Raw genomic sequence first — 22328 nt, 5'->3', positions numbered from 1 at the left:
CTTGCCACGCATTCTGCTGTCCAACATTCTGCACATATAAGTTCTCACTTTCTTCTCTAGTGCAAGTGTAAATTGCTTTATGTCAACACAGGTATCCTGAAGATCACGATTACAGAGAATATGGGCACACGTCTAAAAGGGCTGAAGAAATGGAGAGGTATGACGGTGGAGAAGTAGCAAGAAATTCCATGTGGAAGCAAGAACGTTCTTTTCCACCCTACCAAGAAAAGGAGGAGCAGAGAAATTTGGGTGCCCAGTCCCACCGATCGGCTGAAAGGGAGTACTCGGAGGGTTCTGTCGCAAAGATAGCCTATGACTACAGTCACAAACGGCGAAGGCATTTGGATGGGGAAAAGCCTTTTTCAGATGATAGAGCACAGAAGTATGTGAAGCAGGAAGACCAGAAATACAGTTCTTCTAAGGGTGCCCGGAATAGCAAAGAGTTAGATTACTTTAGCAGTGGAAGAGCGAGACGGACTGAAGAAGGGCATGGTGAAGCACCTGTTAAATATAGTTCAAAGAAGGGCTGTAATGCTTGCATTAACTCTTCCAAAATGGATGTTGATCTGAGATCTTTTAAAAACAAACCGAAGGAAAGAGTAAGGAAAGAAGGGGAATTCAGGAAAAAAGTAGATTCCTCCAATATCCAGCATGATTCAAATCATACTGTTTCAGATGTGAAAATGTCAGATGTCAACTCTAAGAGGGAACATCTCACCATCAAAGTGGATATGAAGAAAATGGTGGCCAAGTACAGGTACTGATTTCCCCCCACCTCTTTTTCCCAGTCTCTTTACAGTTATGAATGTTGGAGAAAAGCATGGTTTCTTTATGAGTTAACCAGAACAAACTAAGGTTGTACCTTTTTAAATTTGTTTAAAATATTAACTTTCCCAGTTTAAAATATTAACTGTGCTTTCTTCTGGAATATGATTACATTTTCTTGACTACCTGAGTTATCCCTCATTTCTTCCAAAAAGCAGATAACCTTTAAATTACATAAATCTCAGGCACACACATTCAGGTGTTCAAGATCTGAAGTTCAATAAAGCTGTCACAAAATGATTGCTCCCTGGGTTTTGTTATTTATTGTTTTAAGAAATCAAATGGCAATCTGTTGAGGCATCAGAACTGAAAACCAGTAGTCTGCTTCTGTCTGTCTTCTGTGGAATACTTGTGGTTGTTTAGCATTCCCAGTGTGACTGATTTGGGAAAAAAGTGGTCCTGCTATGAAGATTTAGATGATGGATACATGGTAGAGAGTAAGCAGTTTGGTTCATGTAGATTTTTGCAGGCTTTTCTGGTTTGTTGCCTTACTATTGCAGGCCAGAAAGTCCTATAGTGGCAGTAATCCCTTTTGGGAGGAATTACCTTCCCTTCCAAAACTATCAGGCTTCATTTTAAAGGTATTTTCTCTCTTGTCCCAAATTAAACATCTGTGTATTTATTTTCCTTCCAGTGTTTCAGGAACATGTGATACAATGGGGATCTGTAAAGAAAAGTTGCTCTTTGTATATTAGGGCCTAATATTAAAGACTAAGGAAGGGTAAGTGGATTAATACCCTCCACCGCTGTGCTAGAAAGCATTTAACTGCTTGAATGATAATGTAAGGAAAATAATTATCGTTAGGTTTTGTTGCAAGCCCTGAGGACAACTCCTGTATCTAGTAAGTCTCTTGCTGCTGATTTTAAAAGTTATGTAATGGACATGGTAATTATTTACAGACAGAATAAAATTACTACATTGATTACAGCCAGTTTACTGCGAGGAATGTTTGCTTCCATGGTCAGAAATGCTAAATACCTTATTTTTTTAAGACAAGAACACTAATTATACAGAAGCTGATGACTGGGAATATTTGTGCTGCTACTTCAGGCATTTTAACAAGCACCTGTCTTGAAATTACTCAGCTGAGAAGAACACTCTTTATAAACTTGGGGAGCAGGTAGATAATTAAAATCATCTACAAATGAGATTGCTGGGATTCCCTCTTGCATGCGTTTATTTCCATGTTTTTGGGTGCAAATAGATGACTTGTGGCACCTGCTAGAGGTTATTCCTGATGCAATTTTTGTATGAAATCCTAGTCTTGTATGTTTCAATTACAGGATGGGCAGGCACATGATCACTTTGCAGGATGCACAGTAACAGAGTCTTTACCCTAAAGCTTTTACATGGGCTGTTTGTGTTCCCAATTTATCTTTCCAAGAGACGAACATTTTTCTTGAAACAAGCAGGATTTCTAAAGTCTTAGCTTCCTTGTCAAGATAATTCTTAAGCAGCAATGCAACCATTTGGGGCATAAACACTTAGAATGAGTAGAATTTCACAAAGGGATGCTAAACATGTTCTTAAGTTCACACACTGCTGCTGGAAAGCTGTTTCATGAGGCTCAAGTGATGATTCAGTTCCCAAAGGTTCCATGAGATTTTTAAATCTCTGACCTGTTCTTGAAAATTGTCTGGTAGCTCCTTATAAACAAAGACACACATAACTGCCTTCCAGAATTATATTAAAGTAGTATATCAGGATCTTCATTTGCCTTTATTTGATGATCTAGATGAATTAAGTTTAAAATTCACAGATTTTTGTATTACATACTTTACTGGAACAAGGATTCCTGAGAGTGTAGTCATACCTCTTTGTGTTTTATTAGAGCTTTTCTTTCTTACGGTCTTATTAGGTTTTTTTATTTAATTAAAAAAAAATTAACAAAATGAGATTTCAGTTTTCATCCCATTGATTCCTTGAATTAATTTTTTTCTTTTTTTTTTTGTTCTTCTTATCTATTTGAAGTTTTAATACGGTGAATTCTTTCAAAGTGAATATATGTAACCTTTTATTCTAGGAGTGCTTCTAGTCATACTACAGAGAGACAGATGTCCCATGATCTCGTTGCTGCTGGCAGGAAAACTGAAAATTTTCATCCGGTGTTTGAGCACATGGAATCTGTTATACAGAATGTTGAAAATGACCCATCAAGAGAATTTACTCAGGAAATAATCGCAATTATCCATCAAGTTAAAGGTGGCTGTCATATTTGGGGTATATGTATGTGTTTGTACATTTGTAATTATTAAAACCAAATCTAATGAATTAGGTATGCTGTCCTTGTGAGTACAGGGTGTTTGATTTCATTTGTATTTTGTCTTCATTCTGTAGTAAGGAAACTATAGGCTGAAGATTTAAAGTAGTTGGGTGGGGAATGATTTTAAGAAGGTCTCAGTCCATAACAGGCGTTACTGTTGAGTGTTAAAGTTGAAAAGATTTTATGCTTATACTTAAGACTAACCTGCTTGGTTAGGAAACAAGAATCATAGGATGGTTTGGGTTGGAAAGAACCTTCAGATCAGTTAGTTCCGACCCCCCTGCCATGGGCAGGGATGCCTCACACTAGACCATGTTGCCCAAAGCTCTGTCCAGCCTGGCCTTGGAGACTGCCAGGGATGGAGCATTCACCACTTCTTTGGGCAATCCATTCCAGTGCCTCACCACCCTCCTTATATCTAACCTGAGCCTCCCCTGTTTTAAGTTTAAACCCATTACCCATTGTCATATCACTACAGTCCCTGATGAAGAATCCCTCTCTGATATCCGGAGAGGAGCTTTGCTGTAGTCACAACTTGCTAGTTTATATATAGTTCCTTTAATTTTTCAAATTAGTGTTTAGACTACTGCATCATGTTCAGTGTTGAACGTTATTTATAGACTAGTCATTGGAGTACTACTGTGGTAGAGCTGACAAATAGTGAACTTCCTATTGAGCTTAATCTTATTTAATAAGTTGGGATAAGTTGGGCTGGTCTAGTCTTTCATTTGTGAATGTTAAACTGCAAGTGGAAATAGTTTGAATTTTAATTTCAGAAGTTGTTTTGGTGCCCTTAAGAGTTAGTCTTTTAAAAGATACAATTACCCACTGTGCATTTCAGTTACTGCAGATAAACATTCTTGTATTTAATCTCTTCCCAGCAAATTATTTTACATCTTCTGACATAACTCTACATGAACGGTTCTCAAAAATTAAGGATAAGACAACTGAAAATATGAATGAAGTGAAAACGCGTTTGGATCCAGAAATTCACAGGTGATTGATGTGTTTTTTGCCTTAATTTATTTGCATTAAGGTAGTTAATCTTCAGTAGACTTTAGACAATATAAAATGCTTTAGTGTTTTTTCACTAACTCTAGCCTGCTTGCTCGTAGTCTCTAAAAGATTCTGTAGTTGGTTCAGTAAATGCTTTTGCTATTTATAGTGATGGCACTTGGTTTTATGGAATGTTTTTGTGTTACAGGAGGATTGACATGTCTCTAGCAGAACTTCAGAACAAACGAACTGTCCCATCTGAATCTCCCCAGGTATCTTGATTACTTAACCTTTCTGGCAGACAGTAAGTTAAAATAATATAAAGCAAGCAAAATCTCCCCTTGCTATTGGTACATTACTTCTACATATTTTGAAGGCCATCAGTAATTCTGACCATTTTGAGAGAAATGCACACTCAAGTGTAATGGTGTGGGAGTATACTCTGTTCACTGAGTAAAGTGCAGGTGTGTTCTCCAGAATAGCTGGGGTATGGTTATTCCTGCTGCTTGATCTCCTGTCTTTTTTAAATAATGTAGGTACTAAATAGGTGACTGACATGTGGCTTTTACTTTACCTCTGAGGTAACGAAAATCCTTAATGTGTCTTGTACCCTAATGTTAGGATGGCCCGACGTCCACGTAATTCCTCAGCATGCTATTTTATTCCATGCTTTCATCCGGGGATATAAAATTTTCTGTCTTCCCCTTCCAAGCTATGCTTACTGTGGATAGTTACTTTTATTTTGTTGTTGTTCTTCTGTAGTACAGGTATGTGGCAGTTAAACTTAACGAAGAATAATAAGAATAGTAGAACTTTTTAAGATTTACTGGAATTCATGTCAGTATTTTTCCCTTGGCAACTCCATGCAGAATTCCAGAGCTCTGTTTACTATTGTTTGGAAAGTTGTAAAAAAGCAGATGGTGCAAGAAAGGATAATTGTTTAGGACTACCTTTTGTTACTGTTTCGGACTTTGGATCTTTGGGCTGATGTGAACCCATCCTGTGTAACAGTTGAACTATATTAATGAGGTTATATGCAGGATGCAGCTCCTGAAGGACGTCACGTCAGAGAAGAGTCAAATCAGTGTTTAGTTACTACTAGCTAACTTGATTTTAACCCTTCCTCTTAACTAGAACATTTTAAGAGTGTTAGAAGATCCAAATGATCTACGGCATGATATAGAAAGGAGAAGAAAAGAGAGGCTGAAGAATGAAGATGAGAGAGTGTTTCATTTAGATGGTGTAACTCCAAGGTAATTGGCAAATGAGTCATCTGGGGCAAGCCTCTAGTTCTCTTACATTCATTTTTTGACCCTGCCAAAGTTACAGTCATATTTGTTGTGATTCTTTTCCATAGTTTGTCCTTGTTAAGTTTAACTCTTACTGAAAGTCAGCTGACATACATTGCAAACCACTCTGTAATGGAGTGTTACCTTGAAAGAGGTTAAGTTGCAGCGGGGAAAAAATGGAAAGCAAGCTCAAACTGTAGCACTGAGTGGAAAGAGGGGAAGAAATAAATTTAAAGATGCTTTTTTTTTTTTTTACATTCCTTGATGTACCATATAACACCATTCTTTTGTTATTCTGTAGTTTCATAAAAGCATTCGAGGATGAATACGTTGTTGAGTTGCTTTGGTTGTTTTGTAATGTCATGTGGAATATCAACAAAGAATTGTTTTTTTTTTTTCTGATTCTTGGAGAATTCTGTGAAGGAAAGCTAGATTTCTGGAGTGGCTTTACTGCTTTGAATTCCTCCAGCAGTTTTGTTAAAGGGGTTTGCCTCAGAAGTGTTTGCTAACCTCAGTCACCCTGTTTGACTTTTGATGCTGTGAGATTGGTTGATTAGAGAGATGGCCTGACTTGCCTTAGAAGAAATGTTGATTTAAAGAATTGCCAGAGTGTAACAAAATGTGTTTACACTGTAGTCATGATTTGCAGATTACTCTTAATGTGCTACTGTTGTTCATTTTAAATGCAGTCTAATGGCAGATAGTGGCAATGCACACATTTGGGAAAGCTGACTTGTGAAGCTGCGGAAGAAACAGTTCTTGTACTTCAGATTCTTTTAAACAAACAAACAAGTAGAAGTTATTAAGTGTGCCTGGGGGAGCATATTGGACTTTTGCATATAGCTTTTTGTGTACCTGGGGTTATGGCTTTAGTGTATGTTTGGCCTGATTATTTGGAAAGGGTTGGTTGGTTTGTTGTTGTTTTTGCAATCCCCCAGTTACTGTCTTGCTTACCTTTTGTGTGTGCCAGTCAAAGTGAGGAGTGCACGTTTCTCTAGGAAGTGTGGCTGTCCTGGAGCTCAGTGTGAGGAGGGCTTATACTGTCAAAGTAATGTGGACAATGTAATGTGGGCTGAGGGTGGTAATGGTATGAACAATGAGTACAATTTTCCTGAGATAGGGGTTTTTAGTAGTTCCTGTATGAGATACTGGCAATACCTATGAGCTAGTCCAGTGTGCCTCTTTTTACTTCAGAAATATATTTTACAGCTATGGAAACTGTTTATATCTCGTGAGCTCTGATTTTTGACAGCTGGTGGTTACTTTTCACGGTATATGGTGGTGGTTTTTTTTTAGAGGTTTGCAGGCACTTCTGTAGTAGCTGTGTGCTGAGTTAAAGAATAAAAAACAAGTAAGCAAAAGACCAAAGCCAAGAACACCCTGTTTGCTGAGGATGAAACTGGAGCATGTAGCTGTTTATCTGAGCTTCTGTTGCATTTGGGATTTCAGGAAAAGGAAAGTCCTGTGCAACTTTAAAGAAAACAGTATAAAAACTGTAAAGATAACAGTGTATAACTATGTAAGCAATACCGCGCTGCTGACATGCAAGAAGCATTTCAACCAGCAGGGGGCAGCCATGACCAGCCATGCAGGCCTGTTTAAAGTGCGGGAGTTCCGTACACGACGGCTTTTGATTTTGTTTTCTTTCTCTCTCTCTCATATACACATCAGGAACCACGAAAGCTGCAGTCTTTCAAAATTACACAACTCTCAACTTGATGGCTTCCAAAAGCCTGTGAGGTTCATTAAGCCACCTTTCAGAAAATTTATTGGGAAACCTCACCTGGTAAGCCTAAATGTAGAATTCATAGCTTCTGCATTGTTGTTCTTGCATTGATAACGCTTTTTTCTTTTCTTTCTGCATTGTCTGTGCTGATGTAAATCTAACCATGTGTATTGTCTTGCCCCTTTAAATTTCAAGTGAGGCTTTATTATTTTCAGACATTGCTAAACAATAAAACTATCATAATTTCAAAGTCCTAATGCAAGAGTGCTTCCTCAGATATTTGTTGAAGCTTAGATTAAGACAAGTGAGCTAAACCCACTTTTATGACCAAATGCTGATACAACATAAGCAATTCTTTTGCTTTTGCACACCTATGCAGTACTCAATAACAACTTTCCTACTGTTTTTTATAACCTAGCAGTGAGTTGGCCAGGAGCTTGTTTCAGAAAGCTAGTTTAGATTGGTATGTTGGGTGAAATCAAAACAATTTTTCAGCTAGCCTAAAAATAAGGTGATAACTTTAGATTTCTTATTGAACAGCAGGAACAGGTCAAACTAAACTTTTGAACTAAATTTTATATTCAAAATTACTTACTTCATAAAGCCCCTTAATTTCAGTAAAATTTCATATTGCTTGTAGCTTTGTAAAGAAATTTGTACCTAATACTGTATTTCTTCCACTTAGTGATGTAATTCCTAAACTAGGAAATAGAAGGCCTTGTTACTTGAGTAGATAACATGAGGTAATGTTGAGCAGTTTGAGAAAAAGAATACTCTTCTGCATTCTAGTTGTCGGAGGTTGGAAGGGAAGCTCTGAATCTTGTGTAGGTGGCATTGTCACTAGAACAGTGTTTCTCCTCATTATGATAAGTGTTCTGGAAAGCTCTTCAAAAACAAATAAAAATGAGTAACAGCACAGAAAAAAGTTGAAATGTCTGAAATAATGTTCCTAATTCACTCCATTGTGTAACATTCTATCCTTATCTGTGGTGATATTGTGTCTATCAAAACTAGTTTAGGCACTTATTCTGAGACTATCTTTCTGTAATGTACTTCAACCATCTTGCCAATTTCAGTATTATACTACGTCCAGGAGAAATAAATTCGTTTCTTGGAAAACTCCTTTTAAGTAAATGTAGTCATCTTTCCAAGAGCTTGTGCTTTTTTAACCTGGGGAACTGGGGAGACCAGAGAGCTTTATTAATGTGTGCAGTATAATTCTAAAACTTTTTTTTTTCCTTGTTTTCCTCCTGGGGAATGTAAAATAAGGAACAGACTAACATAAATTGTAATTGTTTATAGTTTGTAGTTCTCTATAGACGAAGTTTTGACAATCACTGAAAAGTAGCTGCCATGCAGATAAAATGGTGCATCTTCTGATGTAAAGGTAAAAATTTAAGGGTAAAAATTACTTAAGACTAAGAGTGAAGTCCCCAAAACCAAGCAGTAGTTGCTTATTAAGTAACTGTATTAGGTCTGGCTGAGATGGAGTTAATTTTCCCCATAGCAGCCCTTGTAGAGCTCAGCTTTGTATTGGTGGTGGTAACACACCAGTGTTTTATCTGCTGCTGGGCAGCACTCCACAGCATCACTGCTGTCTCTCCAGCATTCCCTCTCATCAGTAGGCTGAGCAAGATCTTGAGACACAGCCAGGACAGCTAACCCCAGCTGACCAAAGAGATATTATATACTATATGACATGTTCTCGGCAATAATAGCTGAGGTAAAGGAGGAAGGGCAGGGGGACGACATTCACTGTTAAGACATTTGTCTTCTGGAGTAACCGCTATGTGTGTTGAAGCCTGCTTCCTAGGAAGTAGCTGGACATTGCCTGCTGATGGGGAAGTAAAGAATAAATCTTTTGTTTTCCTTTGCTTCCATGTGCAGCCTTTGCTTTTGCTTTATTAAGTTGCCTTTGTCTTGACCAGTGAGGTTTGGGTTTTTTTAAATCTTTCTTCTTACCTCCCTCCCCCATCCTGCTGAGGAGGAGAGTGATAGAGCAGCTTGGTGGCCATGTGGCATCCAGCCAGGGTCAACCCAGCACAATAATGTAGTAATTGCAAATAAAATGGGGGTTAGTTTGAAATAGAAATTGAGTTATTGTTAGATTCCAGAAGATTGCATTTTAATATCTAAGAGTGAACTGCAAACATGCAGTGTTTTGAAAGTCCTGCACTGCATTGAGAAGTGATATGTTCAGAACAACAGTAGCTATGAAAGCATGGGTTTTACAAATGCAAAGCATTGTAAGACTCATTCCTAAAGAAAGAGTGAGTCTTCATGAAGTCAGTCATGCAGAAGCTGGTTTGCAGATAAGTGGGAAGATACAGTGCTTTAGTTGCAATCCACATTTGTCAGTACAAATAACATTAATCAGTGCTTCCCAACTGGCTCAGAGGGCTTACAGCCTTTTTTTCAAATGTGTCCACAATACATTAACTTGCTCTTCTTAATTGCATCTACTCTTCTATTTTTTTTTTCTATTTCTGGTCTTGCCTTTTGATTATTCTGCTTCCTCTGTTAGTTTTTCTGTTTATCTAGAATGTCTAATGCTCAATATGTAAAGTAATGCAAAAGGGGTAATCTTTACCTAGTCAGAGCAGATCACTAATAACTAACTAGTATCAGAGGCAGTAGAAATAATTCAGCTGAGTAAGCTAACTCCAGTAGTGTTGCACTTGCTGTGGCCTGTAGATCTGTTGTGTGGGAATACATGGTCCTCAAAATGGCTTTTCTTGAAGGAGTTCTTCAGGACTGGATACAATTGGAGAAAAGCTTAACCTGGTGGGGAATAGCTCAAGCTTGATCTCCATATATTATGTAAGCTGCTAGCACTGCTTTAGTATTTGTTGTGGGAGTTGAGTGGAGTAACATCCAAGCAGCCAACTGTAGTTTCAGCCACATGTATCATTTTCTGTGTTGAGTAGGCTTTCAAATAAATTCAGAGCTGTGGGACTGTATCCACTACTATTTTGTTTGGAAATGTAATATTAGTAGAGTTGAAAACAGCCTTAGGAGGGGGAAAAAAAAAAAAAGATTGTTTGTAAAGGGCTGCTTTCTGCAAGAGGACAAATACTTGGAATTTACATTCAAATTCTTGTATCAGAATAGTACAGTTCAGGTGTGATCACGGCTGAGCAACTTGAAAACTGTAAGGACCATGACTAAAAGACAGTGTTTGGAGAACAGTGCAGTGGATTTAAGATAAGGTTTGATGGCTTACCAGAATATCGATGCTGGGTCAACCACATCTTTTTCCATAGGAAACATCCTAAAATATATATGTTATTTGAGCACAGCAATACATGGAAAAACTGGGGAAGAGTTTGAAATGTATGCAAGAACTAAGAATACTTGTTGAGTAAGAAAGTCAGTTTCATGGTTTTGCTCAGTGTTAAAGATTCTTGGGTAGATACTGGTTCAGTTGGTTCCACAATCCAAGCAGAGCTTGTGGGAAGCTGTTTTATTCTGCAGGCGGCTAGCAATAGTACATTGTATTGACAAAATTGTAAAGATGTGGGAAAACACATGAAAAAGTATGCAGTAGACATCTTTTAACACTTTTAGATGTGAAACTCCATAAACACTTTTAAAAGCAAACCCTGCAAAATCCAAAACAAAACCTCTGATGGTCAACACTCCTTTCAGGTTTATTTGCTCTTGTTTACGGGTAAATATTGAGTGAAAAGTGTGCCAGAGAGCCAGGTTTCAGATGAGAAGCATAACAGTGCCAAGGCTCAGAAAATATGGCAATAATAATAATAATAGTATCTGACAGGAAATCCACTGCAGCACCTTAATTTGTAGCACAGGATTTAAAAAGAGAAGTAATTTGTTGGGTAAATACTTGCACATTTTTGTCTCTGTTAGTGAAATTTCTTCGTGGCTTTTATTACTGCTTGAGGAGCTGTGTGTATCAGCATTGGTAAAAGATGGATGCTCAAACTCAAAGTCAGATTAATAGATCATATCTGATGCAAGGATGTTGCCTAATGTGCAAGCAGGTAATATACTGGTCATATTAAAATGTCCTTACAGTGAACTATCAAAATGTGGTATTAACACAACTTTTTTCTCTTGTTAACAGGATATTAATTATTAGGGTTAAAATTAAACACAGAAATGGTGTTGACTTGGTTTGCCTTTTCTTGGTATGCCACAATTAACCAATATGAAGTTTTTAGTACAAGCTATGAGCACCTTTTACAACATGCCAGTGAAGGGGAGTGATTCTGGTGTTAGTATTCAATAATTGGGGTTTCAGCTTAAACTTGAGAACTTGAGGTGCAAATGCCTATCCAGCCTTGATTGAAATAAATGTCCATCTAGCCTTGCACCCTATTGACAGAAAGGATAGCTAAAGAGTAGAGACCTAGGATAAATATTTCCTATTCCCCATATGTTTATTTTACTTAAAGCTTCAGGTTAAGGAAATTCCTGAAAAGTAGATTGCTGTATCTTGGCATCAAGTATTTATAATGTTTTTGTTTCCATGAATATATTTGAATATTGAGGAAGGTGGGGATGGGGAGGGGTGTATCCACTGTTAGTTGAGCTTTGTTTTAATTCCCAAAAGTTTATTTTTTCCTATAACAGGAAATTTTGTTTATTTTTTTTTCATCTTGCTGAATTCTCAGCTTTAAGGAGGAGTGTACTTCAACAGGGAGCTTCCTGATTTAATTATGTGTTATATGGAGAAAATTAATTTGATTTTATGGAGTATCTTTATACTGTTAGGAACTCCCAGCTCCCTGCTTATTCTAACATGCTTTTGCCTCTGTGTATATTTGATACCTTTTTTTCTTGGAAAAGCCATTTTCACTGCTTTGATCTGGCTTTATAAAGGCTTTCTTCCTCTCTTTTTTTTTCTCCACTGAATGCCCTCTTGCCAAGGCATTTTAAGAAGCTAAATAGCTGACCTGTAGGCAATAATATATTTTTAAAAAAAAAGGGCAAATTAGCTTAAATCCCATTAACTTGGGTTCTGACACTTGTTACATTTATAGCTCCCCCCTCCAGTTAGTAAGAGTAGCAAATCCTAAAGTGTTTTGTGCCACTGAATAAAAAAAAAAAAAAAGAGTTCAGCAGCATTGGAACACTTCTGTGATTATTCAGGAATGGGCCAGAAACAATAAAAAATAATTTTATGGCTGAGAGTTTGGTAGCAAGGCCATTCTGTCTGCATTAGATGATTTTAATGTCTATATTTCAGTATTTATTGCTTGTGTAAATATTTATAATCATATATGATGATGGAGGATGGTATTTCAGCTGTGTGCATCCTCCAGAGGTAGCTGTCATGGGAAAAGCTGGAAAAGGGCCAAAATATGCAGGTTGGACAGTGGCTGGAGGAGTGCTCTATTTTAGGCAGCCATGACTGTCTGCAGCTGTTCAGTGTGTTGACACACAACAATTTCCTCCTCTGTACAACTTGCTTTTGAAATTGTGTGTGTTTCTGTGGCATGCAAGTAATCTTCATATGCTCTCCTGTAATACAGAGTTAAAAGTAGAATCTTCTAAGGACCAATATAATGTGTTACACATTCATTATCTGGTTGCTGCAGTGGTGTGTATAGTATAACAGTGCATGTGTCTGCTCTAAATATGCTAACCTATGGTGACTAGGTGTTAACCAGGGATGTCCAGAGTACTGATCTTGTTGCCCTTATTCCTGACTATTACAACAGCCTTTCTGCCTCGCTTGCTGCATGCAAATTGAGGCATCTGTTCGGGAGGGAGACACACAGGGGAAGAGAACCTTAACTGAGTTGTTACCTTCTTAGATCTCTCTAAGAGGATGATATTGCAGTAGGATGGTCTGTCCTGTCTTTGGCTTCTGTAGGCTCTGCCACTGCTTCAGCCAGCCTGGACTCCAGGCTCTTGTTAATCTGGTTCCTTCAAAGGAAGGAATAAAGCCTTCTAACAAGGCTCTTGTTATTCTGGTTCCTTCAAAGGGTGTCATTGTGTCAAATGCTACAAGGTTGAAAGAGATAAAGTATTTGTTATTGTAACCTGTAAATTTTGTGTGTTTTCTTGAATAATTTAGTTAACATTAAGCTAATAACTCTGTTTTCCTATTAGAATTCTTACTATTCTTCAAAACCAAGTGATACTTACCCTCACAGACGCATTAGAGGACACCTTGAAAACACAGGACCCTTTAGAAGGCACTTTAAGGTACAGATCAGCTTTTATCAGATGTATGTTACGTAAAATGGTGATTTGATCCTGTTGAGTTCGGTAGCAGGAGACACATTTTTGAAGGTATTAAATGCCATGAAAAATAGTGGTTGACTTAGCTTTTAGTAGGCAAGAGGGCTGGCAGTGGATTGAGCAGGGTTGTCCAGTATTGTGTCCATGCAGTTGAAATAAATAAGTTTACTGCAGAGCTGAGAATGAGAACGGCAGAAATTGGACAATGGCTACAAAGCCCATGTATCCAAAAGACTAAGCTGGTCAGCTCTCCAGTTTTTACCTGATGTGTGTTCATAAGCTTGAACTGTTTCCCTAGACCAGGTTATATTGCTTTCTAAACTGTACTACTTTTATTAACCCTTTCATATAGGGATTTTTGAGGTGCTAATCTTTTGGGTATACCCTGTGTACTGCTATCTTGTGCATTTAAAAAAATTCAGAACTGTGAAGCTTTGACCTCAGGGCCTCAAGGTGGTAAGGAGTGGCCAATTGTTCTTCTACCTGAGGTAGTGCAGTGGCTTTCTAATGCCTTTTGATTGTAAAATGTATCATAGATTCAACAGAAAAAACAAAAACCACTCTTCTGCTGACAGTGGCATGCTATGAATGGATCCAGTTAGAGCAATTTGTATTAGAAAAGTCCTAGTCGAATCTAGAACAGCTCGCACTCATTTTGTACCATAAAATTACCTCTACTTATTTAACAGGTGTGTTCTGAAGAGTAAAATAATACAAAGAATAGGTAGTCATCTTTCCTATTTTGTAGATAGTGAAGTTAAGTAAAGCTTCGATGGCTAAGTTAAGGCATTTTGGATGAAGCTTTGAGAAAGGGAGCAGTGTAGGTGTGGGTGTTTTGCTGTAACTTTCTGGTTTTTGTTTCTCCCCCCTCAGACTAAACCTAAGAACTGTTGGATAAAAGGCTTTCGGGTACTCCTATTTAAATATGCTTTGCCAGTCAGTCTTAGTCAGATAACTAAGCTACCACTATCAGAAAATGCTAACTTTATTCTGCTAAAAAAAAAAAAAGTCTTTTTCCAAGCTGAAGTTACCAGTTTAAAGTGTCAGCCTGATAGAACTGTTTTAACTATAGGGACATCATATAGCCTTTCAGTCATTATCCCCTCTGTATTGTCTGCCTATGAGGGATCTTTAGCACTGGCTGCCATATCATTTGAGGCAGTATTGGTAGTTGATGTAATACAAAGGAAATGGAAGGCTGCCTTCATTTATATCAGCCTACAGTTTTCATGTAGATTATGCAACCATGGAAGTGTCTGCTTAAATTGTTATACGTATATATATGTATGCATACTGCCTGAATATTGCAGTATGCAATAATCTGTCCCATGGTGTTTTAATATTTGTGGGGAAAATAGCATATGCACTCACATTGCAGTTTGCATATGTGTGTAGCACAATTATCATTACTATGGAAACAGCAGTGCTGATTTGATTTCAAGTTTTTTTTTTGTTTTTTTTTAATGTTCAATTTCCTCCTGAGTAACAGGGGTTTTCCTTCCCATGCTGTTGCTGAACCCTACTTAGTAAGGTGATTTTACTATCTTCTACATTCAGGAGACTTTCTTCGCTGATTATTTAAAACAAACATACAAAAAAAACCAAGAACCCATCGAGCTCTTCCCCCACCCCTCCCAGTGCCATTCCCTGCGTCCTCTTTTCCCTCTCAGCCCCCTCACCCCAAGAAAAACACCAAACCATACCATATTTCTGCATGGTATATAAAATAGGAGCATTTTAACTTAAGAAGTAAAACAGGGGGTTTACTAATCACAGAATGGCTTAGGTTTGAAGGGACCTCAAAGATCATCTAGTTCCAACCCTCCTGGCCGTTGGCAGGGATACCTTCCACTAGGCCAGGTTGCTTGAAAGCCTCATCTGGCCTTTAACACTTCAAGAAACCAAAACACAAACCAAACAAAAAAGGACCTATATTGTCTTTCAGTATGTTAACTTTGTTATCTTTATGTTAAAGCTGCTTGTTCACTCTCCCCTCAGCTAGTGTGTTACCAGTGCTGTTTGAGTCACAAATGTAAAATACAGCACCATGTGGGCTGCTGGGAAGAAAATTAACTCCATCCCAGCCAGACCCAGTGCAAGGACATCTATTTGCTCATATAGACTTATTTCAGAACTTGAGGCCATTGGTTCATAGGTATTGTCATTGGCATTATTTATAAAATAGTCTTCATGTAAAACTAGATGTGGCTTTAGCAGACTTTTTCTGACTTTCAGACCAGAAGTTAATGATGTTTTCCACACACTTTAGATTACTTCATTTTTCTTTAAGTGATATGTGTCTACATGTCAAATTAGTGTCAACTTTCTCTGTAGCTGGTTCTGTTGTACATTAATAATACTGCCATTCTCCTCCTTCCCCACTTAGGGAACATGTAGATACTGGAGTTGAAACTTTTAAACTGTGTATAATCTCATCCTTTAGAAGATGAATGTATACATGAATGCTTTATGTCAGGACCACACTGGAAAACAGCAGTACTGGAAAGCTATGATAAATTATGATAAACAGAGTAACAGCAGGGGGGGTTGGAACTAGATGATCTTTAAGGTCGCTTCCAACCCAAGCCATTCTGTGATTCTCTAATTCTTAAAGATTTTTGCTGCCTATTTTGTTGGATGTCTGAGTACTTAGGAATGAAAACTTTAACTGCTTTGGTGTTGATCTTACTGTGTATTTATAATGCTGTTCTGTGGCTTCTGCTCCTGGTCCCACACTGGGTTTGTTACAGTATTCCAGTCTGGAGCTAACAAAAGCATAGAGCAATGAACCTATGTTCACATTGTAAGATCTTAAAGCTATAGGAAAAGTATATAAACTTGACTGCTGTTTAGTATGACTATTTTTAGACTCAACATGCAGGCCTGACATCATTGAATTTGTTAGCAGTAGTGATGTGTTGTCTTAATCTTTTTTGTCAGTGCAGCTTTACTTTCATTAAAGTTTAAAAAAAGTGTTAAAATGTTCTACAATACATGTAGTTTGTTTTTTTTTTAATGAGGAATATAATTTAAGATGTTTTAAACCGTAAGTACATTACAGCAGTTCTTTGAGACACATGGTAGCTAGTGGTCTGAGGAATATGAAATGAAAATAAAGGAAGAGGCTCTGTACTTGCAAATACGTACTTCCATTGTTCAGTACTGTAAGTTTTGCATGTGTATAACTGTAAATACAAACTATAGAGTTTTGGTGCCCTCATTTTGCATGTTTTTCTTTCCTCCCTTCCCCCACCCTTACAGAGCAACTTTGCAGATGGCCGTTTGCAATCCCATTATAAATCAGGCTTAGTACAGAAGGGTTTATATATTCAGGCTAAGTACCAGCGGTTACGTTCTGTTGGTGTAAGGGGATTTACCACTAATAAATTCAGAGATGGATTTTTGAGGAAAGAAAAGGTAAGTTGGCTTAATTTATTTTTCACTAAGCCAATTATAAAATGCGAATATTCATAATATCCATTCCAATATTTAAATCCCCATGGAATAACTTGGATGGGATTTTCTGGAATATTTGTACTTTGCAGGCTAACTTGATTCTGCCTTCCTGTCTCCTCCATGTTTCTTCCATGGAAATCTGCTGAAACTGGTAACTGCAAATCAGAGGTGGCCTCTGAGATTCTGCACTTGCCTCTGTTTCTGTATTCTGTACTTGAGCTCAGTTGATCTCTCTTCCTATTGATAGGAAGAGAAAGTAGCCCTCTATGTAAAAATATTATGTCTTCTTAGGCTACAGTTTTAAATCAATGTGAAGGGTATTAATATTTTTTTTACTATGTCTGTGTGCTTTTCCTCTTTATGTTACCTTAAATGAATCATGTGCTTTAAAGTACACAGTGCAGTGCTGTTCTGAATAAAGCATCCTACATTATAAAATGTGTAAAATTCAGCTGCAGCTGAAATAGGCACATCTGGTTTATGATACTCTGATTTGCAGTGCGTATGGGACAACAATAATCTTGAACTACAGAGGAACTTCTGAATGCTATGAAATGTTACAGCTTTTGTGATGATCAGTAATTAAAACATTATAAATCCTTGATTAGAATTGATCAAATATGATCAAAGTAGTATGAGGGTGTTTCTGACATCAGAGAATTGGATTACATGACCTAACTGGCCCCCTGCAGTTCCTGTGTGAATTCTTGTTTGTTTTGCAATTCTGTGTCAATCTATCTGCAAGTAAATACACTTGCATAAGCATTTGTAGTTGGATTAGAGTTCAGCTCTTGGAGCTGTTTTCAAAAAAATCTGAAGTTTACAGTCCCGTGGCGGGGGAGGGAAAAAAAGAAAAACACCAATAACCCAGGTAAGCAAGGGAAAACAAAAAGGGGGCAGATAGAAAACCAAATGCTTTGGTCAAGGTAAACAGGTCACTTGTTACAAAAGTATACTGGCAAATGCCTTTACATTTGTGGGGACTCTCAGAGCTGTGATCTCTGAAGGCTAAACTGAATTGGAATTAATGGAAAATAAATGAAGAAGGATTTTTTCAGAAAATTATGACCTTGTAAAATGAGCATAGAAGTGCCATGACTTTGTTGTAGTGAGTTTTTCCCCAATAATTTCCAATGTTCTTCTATAATTGGATATCAAGGTTCTTGTCTGGAACCAATAAAGCATGCTTAACACAATCTGGCTGGTGGAGATTATGATTTGAATTAGAGAAGCATAGTAAGATCTCAGTATTGATTTTTAGGCTTGATTAAGAACTCGAGTGTCTTTTAGCTAAAGTAAAATAAATCCTAAAGAATAACAATCGTTTTCTTAACAGCATACTGATCCTGATTGGCCAAGTCTCAAAAAAAACCCAAACTTAAAAAAACAAAACCACTTTTTCTCAGATTCTAGCATTTGCTGTATTTTGTCAATTGTAGAGTACTGCATCCAGCTCTGGAGTCCTCAGTACAGGAAAGACATGGACCTTTTGAAGAGGGTCTACAGGAGGACCACAAAAATGATCAGAGGGATGGAGCACCTTTCCTATGAGGAAAGGCTGAGAGAGTTGGGGTTGTTCATCCTGGAGAAGAGTCTTGGGAGGCTTTATTGTGGCCTTTCAGTTCTTAAAAGGGGCCTACAAGAAAGATGGGAACAGGCTTTTTAGCAGGGCTTGTTGTGATAGGATGAGGGTTTTAAACTAGAAGAGGGGAGATTCAAGCTGAATGCGAGGAAGAAAATTTTTACAGTGAGGGTGGTAAAATACTGGCACAGGTTGCCCAGAGAGGTGGTGGATGTGCCACCCCTGGGGACATTCAAGGCCAGGCTGGATGTGGTTCTGAACAATCTGATCTAGTTGAAGATGTCCCGGCCCATGGCAGGGGGGTTGGACTAGATGACCTTTGAAAGTCCCTTCCAACCCAAACTATTCTGTGATTCTGTAATGATTAAAATTGTCCTTGAGATTTGATAAACTAGTCTGAACATCTTTATTTCACCCTTTTGAAATAATTATGCATATACCTCCTTTAAGGCACAGTCTTTACAGTTACACTGTTTCAATCCATAACTGAAAGAATTTATCTTTTATGTTCCATACTATAATAATATAGTACTTATGAAAGTTGGGAAGTTTTTTCCACTGTTACAGCTTGACAGTAATGTGTTGTTTCTTCTTTTCTTTCTGTAGGGAAATTTAAATATTGCAACAGAAACCTGAACTGAGCTGTGATCCTGAAGTTGAAACCAACAACACAGCAAAGGGAGCATCTGTTCATTTTTTGACAGTGTTGTCAAGACTTAAAATAGGATAAAGGAACTAACCCTATAACTTTCTTGATTAAAAATAACTTTATTTTTCAGTAGTGGAATGCTGCAGAACTTTTTTACAGTTTTAATAATTGCTTTTAAACTACAGTATTCAACTGAAACACAGTAGTATGTACCTTTAGTTCCTTTTGCATACCAGTGTCAAGTAAAGAAGTCATCAGAGGGAGTCTTACTTATCGAATACTTTTTCTCTAAGCATGATGTTACAGATGGAACTTGAGTTGTTATACCCAGAGGTTTCTATGTTGAAAGTTTCTTGCTTACGTAATAAAAAAAAGGAAGGAAAAAAAAAGTGCCTGAATTGTTTGGTAACAGCACATTAGCTCAGGATTTTCCAAGTAATGACCTTTTAGGTTGTGCAATAGATTTTACACCTTTGTTTAGCATTGCTGTGAACCAGTATTTTGTATTACTTTAGTTTAATAATATACTTGGGTTTCTGATGTGTATATACATTTGTAAATTGTTAGAATGTTGGGACAACTTTCAGTATTTGATTAAAATGAATGGTAACAGGCAGGTGTGTAATGTACTGTAGCAGTAGCTTATAACTGCACTGAAAGCATGCTTAGGGTTGTTAGAGGATTAGTTGGTCTGTATTCAAAATTATTGTCTCATTATCTTTTGGGGTATGACATTCTTGACCAAGCCACGTGTTCTCTAATCTTTTTTGTCATAAATGATTTGATGATTTCCTGGATTCTGAAATTGAGGCCTGAAGTATTTAATTACAAGAAAAACAAAAACTGTAAGTTTTTCTAAGCATGTCTTCTAAGAAAGCTGTTCATAACTGAAACTGCTTTAAATGCAGATAGCTTATCATTTTGCTCAAAATCCCAGTAATTCTCTGAAGTTTACTGTACTGCAATATTGCTGTGCTGTGTGCGAAACTCAAATAGATGGACATGTTTTATAAGCAGCTATAAACAATATTGTGCTTATTTCCTGTTTATAGCCTTTGCCTTAATATGTAATATATGATAGGGTTGTGTGTATGTATTACAGGTTTGTTCAGACTTTTCATTACCAGTAAATTAAAGATGCAAAGCAAGTAGTTTTTAGAGATGTTCTTCTTTAAGAAAAAAGCTATTCACCATATCCACAATATATGCAGGCTGATGTGTTTTCATAATTTCCAAGGCAGTGTTAGCTATTCTAGAATGCAGGCTAGTCTCAGTTGTGGATAGTAGGTTGGAATTCTGATACTGGGTAGAAGTATGTTCAGAGAAAATGAAATCTGGATTTTGGGTAGAAAGCCAGGCTGTGATTTCTGCATGCCTTTTTGTAATTTTTTTGCCACAATGCCCTCAGCAGAGAGGCTATTTGGAAGTGTAGGCATGGCTTGGATGAGCTAAAATAGCGCCATGTAAATTCTTCAGTTCATGGGGTTTACTGCTTAGTATTCATAGGGAGTAAGCAGGTAGGAAGTGTGCCGCTTTCACTGATGTTGTGGTCATTCAGCAATAATACTGGATATTGGTTTCTGAACCCCAAATTTTCAGTTTAAATAACAATGATTCAGCTAGTTTTCAGTAACTGACACACACAAGATGGGAAGCTAACTGAAAGGAATTCATTGGTCAAACTGATGCAGGAAAATTTCCACAGATGATAAAATATTTATGCCGTCAGTGATAAATTGGGCAAAAACATCTTGGGTAGATTTACAGGGAGAGAAAAATAAGGAATTGAAACAAGGTTTAAGTGAGTCAACCCAAAGCCAGTGTGGAGTAGCTGCAGCTGAGCAGCCTGTTGGCAGGGGAGTGCTGCAGGTAGTCTGCAGATGAGGGCAGTTTGCTGTCAAGCTATTCCCGCTGCTCCCGAATGTGCTAAAGCACTGTCAAACATGTAAAAAGTGAAACCATGTATGATATAGGATGAACTACTGAATCTATATTGTCTTAATCAACAGGATACTACTGTTTCTGTAAGCTTCCTGCAGTGTTCTTATTAAAGCCTGGAAGAGAACTCGTGGTTGAGCAAATGGAAAAGTGGATACATGAAGAAACTTCTGACATGGCAGTTTTGCTAAAATTGTTTAGAAGTAATGCTGAAATAGTCAGACTTTAGTCAATTAAGGCTGCTTTAACCAGGTTTAAAAGTGTGACTGGCTCCTCTGATTTTGTGCTCTTATTTTACTTGTGCATGACTGGGTATCTCTAATTTGTTTTGTATTTGAACAAATAGCTTTGTTTTGTATTTCTACAACCGTGAGCAACATATTACAAGCAGGGTTTGTTGGCATGTTACTGACCTTGACTTGTCCCCCTACTCCTTGCCCACCCTTGGTCACAAGATGAATGTCATATGATAAAATGTAGTAACTGTTTCAGTTGTTTTAGCTTTTATTTAATATGATGCCATTTGCTCAAATCACATTATTTACTGATAGCTTTACTTTGCTAATTTGGGATTCTGATAAAACTTCCTATATTTTATAAAAATCGTACAAAGGTTGAATTCTGTGACTGGTTTAGGTGTTAGAGGCATCAACTCTATCTGGTATGAGACATTGCTATGTTGATTTATCTTTGTGAATTGGAGACTTGTGTCTATATACTCACACAAATCGGCTTGTGTATTCTTTTAAGTACAGAAAAGTTCTGTTGTACTGGAATACGTTTGTTTGAGAGCAGTGTATTGAAGTTACTGATTGGGTTCTGAACACACAAGAAAAGGTGTTAAGAAAGGTCAATTTACTTGAATAACTTGGTGCCTTTCTGTATTGTGACTGCATTGTAGAAAACACCTGTACAAAGACTCAAGTAATATCCTGGTTATCACATTGTTTCTAATGGGAGCATGGACTGGTACTGGAATAACTACTTACTTAAATATGCGTGTAAGCCTCAGAAGGAAAACAGCCTTGCTTGTATTAGTAAAGTCTGCCACTGCATTTGCATTGGAAGGGCAACTTAAAAATGTGATTGTCTAAGAGCTTTCTAGCTTTGTTTTATGCTTTGAAAATATAAATATGAATTGCGTTTTGGTTGACTTGAAATGGCTGTTAAATGCTCATGTCACTCAATTGTTCATGTGAAATGTTTTTCTAATTGCTATCCAAAATGCAGTGGGTTTAATGACTAGAGTCTTCCTTGTGTCTGAAATAGTAAGTTGTGATGTTAGCATTTACATTGATGATCCATTTAATCTCTACATAGGTTTGTTAGAATCCTCATTTTAAACTTTGTGATGATGTGAGTTCACAAGGTTTAAAAAATTCTGGGGCTA

The 22328-nt window shown here is 37.4% G+C and overlaps 1 protein-coding gene across 3 annotated transcripts in view; it reads left to right on the top strand.

Moving 5' to 3' along the window:
• The window catches only part of BCLAF3 (BCLAF1 and THRAP3 family member 3), a 31248-nt gene extending 10808 nt beyond the window's left edge, over nt 1-20440 (top strand). Inside the window, exons 4-12 of one of the 3 annotated variants that reach the window (XR_008973510.1) lie at nt 92-757; nt 2850-3028; nt 3971-4085; nt 4294-4357; nt 5220-5338; nt 7046-7160; nt 10971-11104; nt 13182-13277; nt 16575-16593. Coding sequence is in view for 2 of the 3 variants with exons in the window: in XM_057419476.1 (XP_057275459.1) it covers nt 92-757; nt 2850-3028; nt 3971-4085; nt 4294-4357; nt 5220-5338; nt 7046-7160; nt 13182-13277; nt 16575-16730; nt 18958-18987 (1540 nt within the window). In the remaining variant the exon portion in view is untranslated. Of the gene's footprint in view, nt 1-91; nt 758-2849; nt 3029-3970; nt 4086-4293; nt 4358-5219; nt 5339-7045; nt 7161-10970; nt 11105-13181; nt 13278-16574; nt 16731-18957 lie in introns of those variants that run through there. The other 2 variants (XM_057419476.1, XM_057419477.1) reach the window with 2 other exon arrangements.
• The last annotated feature ends 1888 nt before the right edge of the window (nt 20441-22328 follow it).

This window comes from Pezoporus wallicus, unplaced genomic scaffold, assembly GCF_028554395.1.
Source record: "Pezoporus wallicus isolate ANWC-B61680 ecotype Strahan unplaced genomic scaffold, APGP_CSIRO_Pwel_v1 contig_5767, whole genome shotgun sequence".
Classification (NCBI taxonomy): Eukaryota; Metazoa; Chordata; class Aves; order Psittaciformes; family Psittacidae; genus Pezoporus; species Pezoporus wallicus.
Note: the sequence above shows the minus strand (reverse complement) of the source record. Positions and strands in the feature narration are given on the sequence as shown.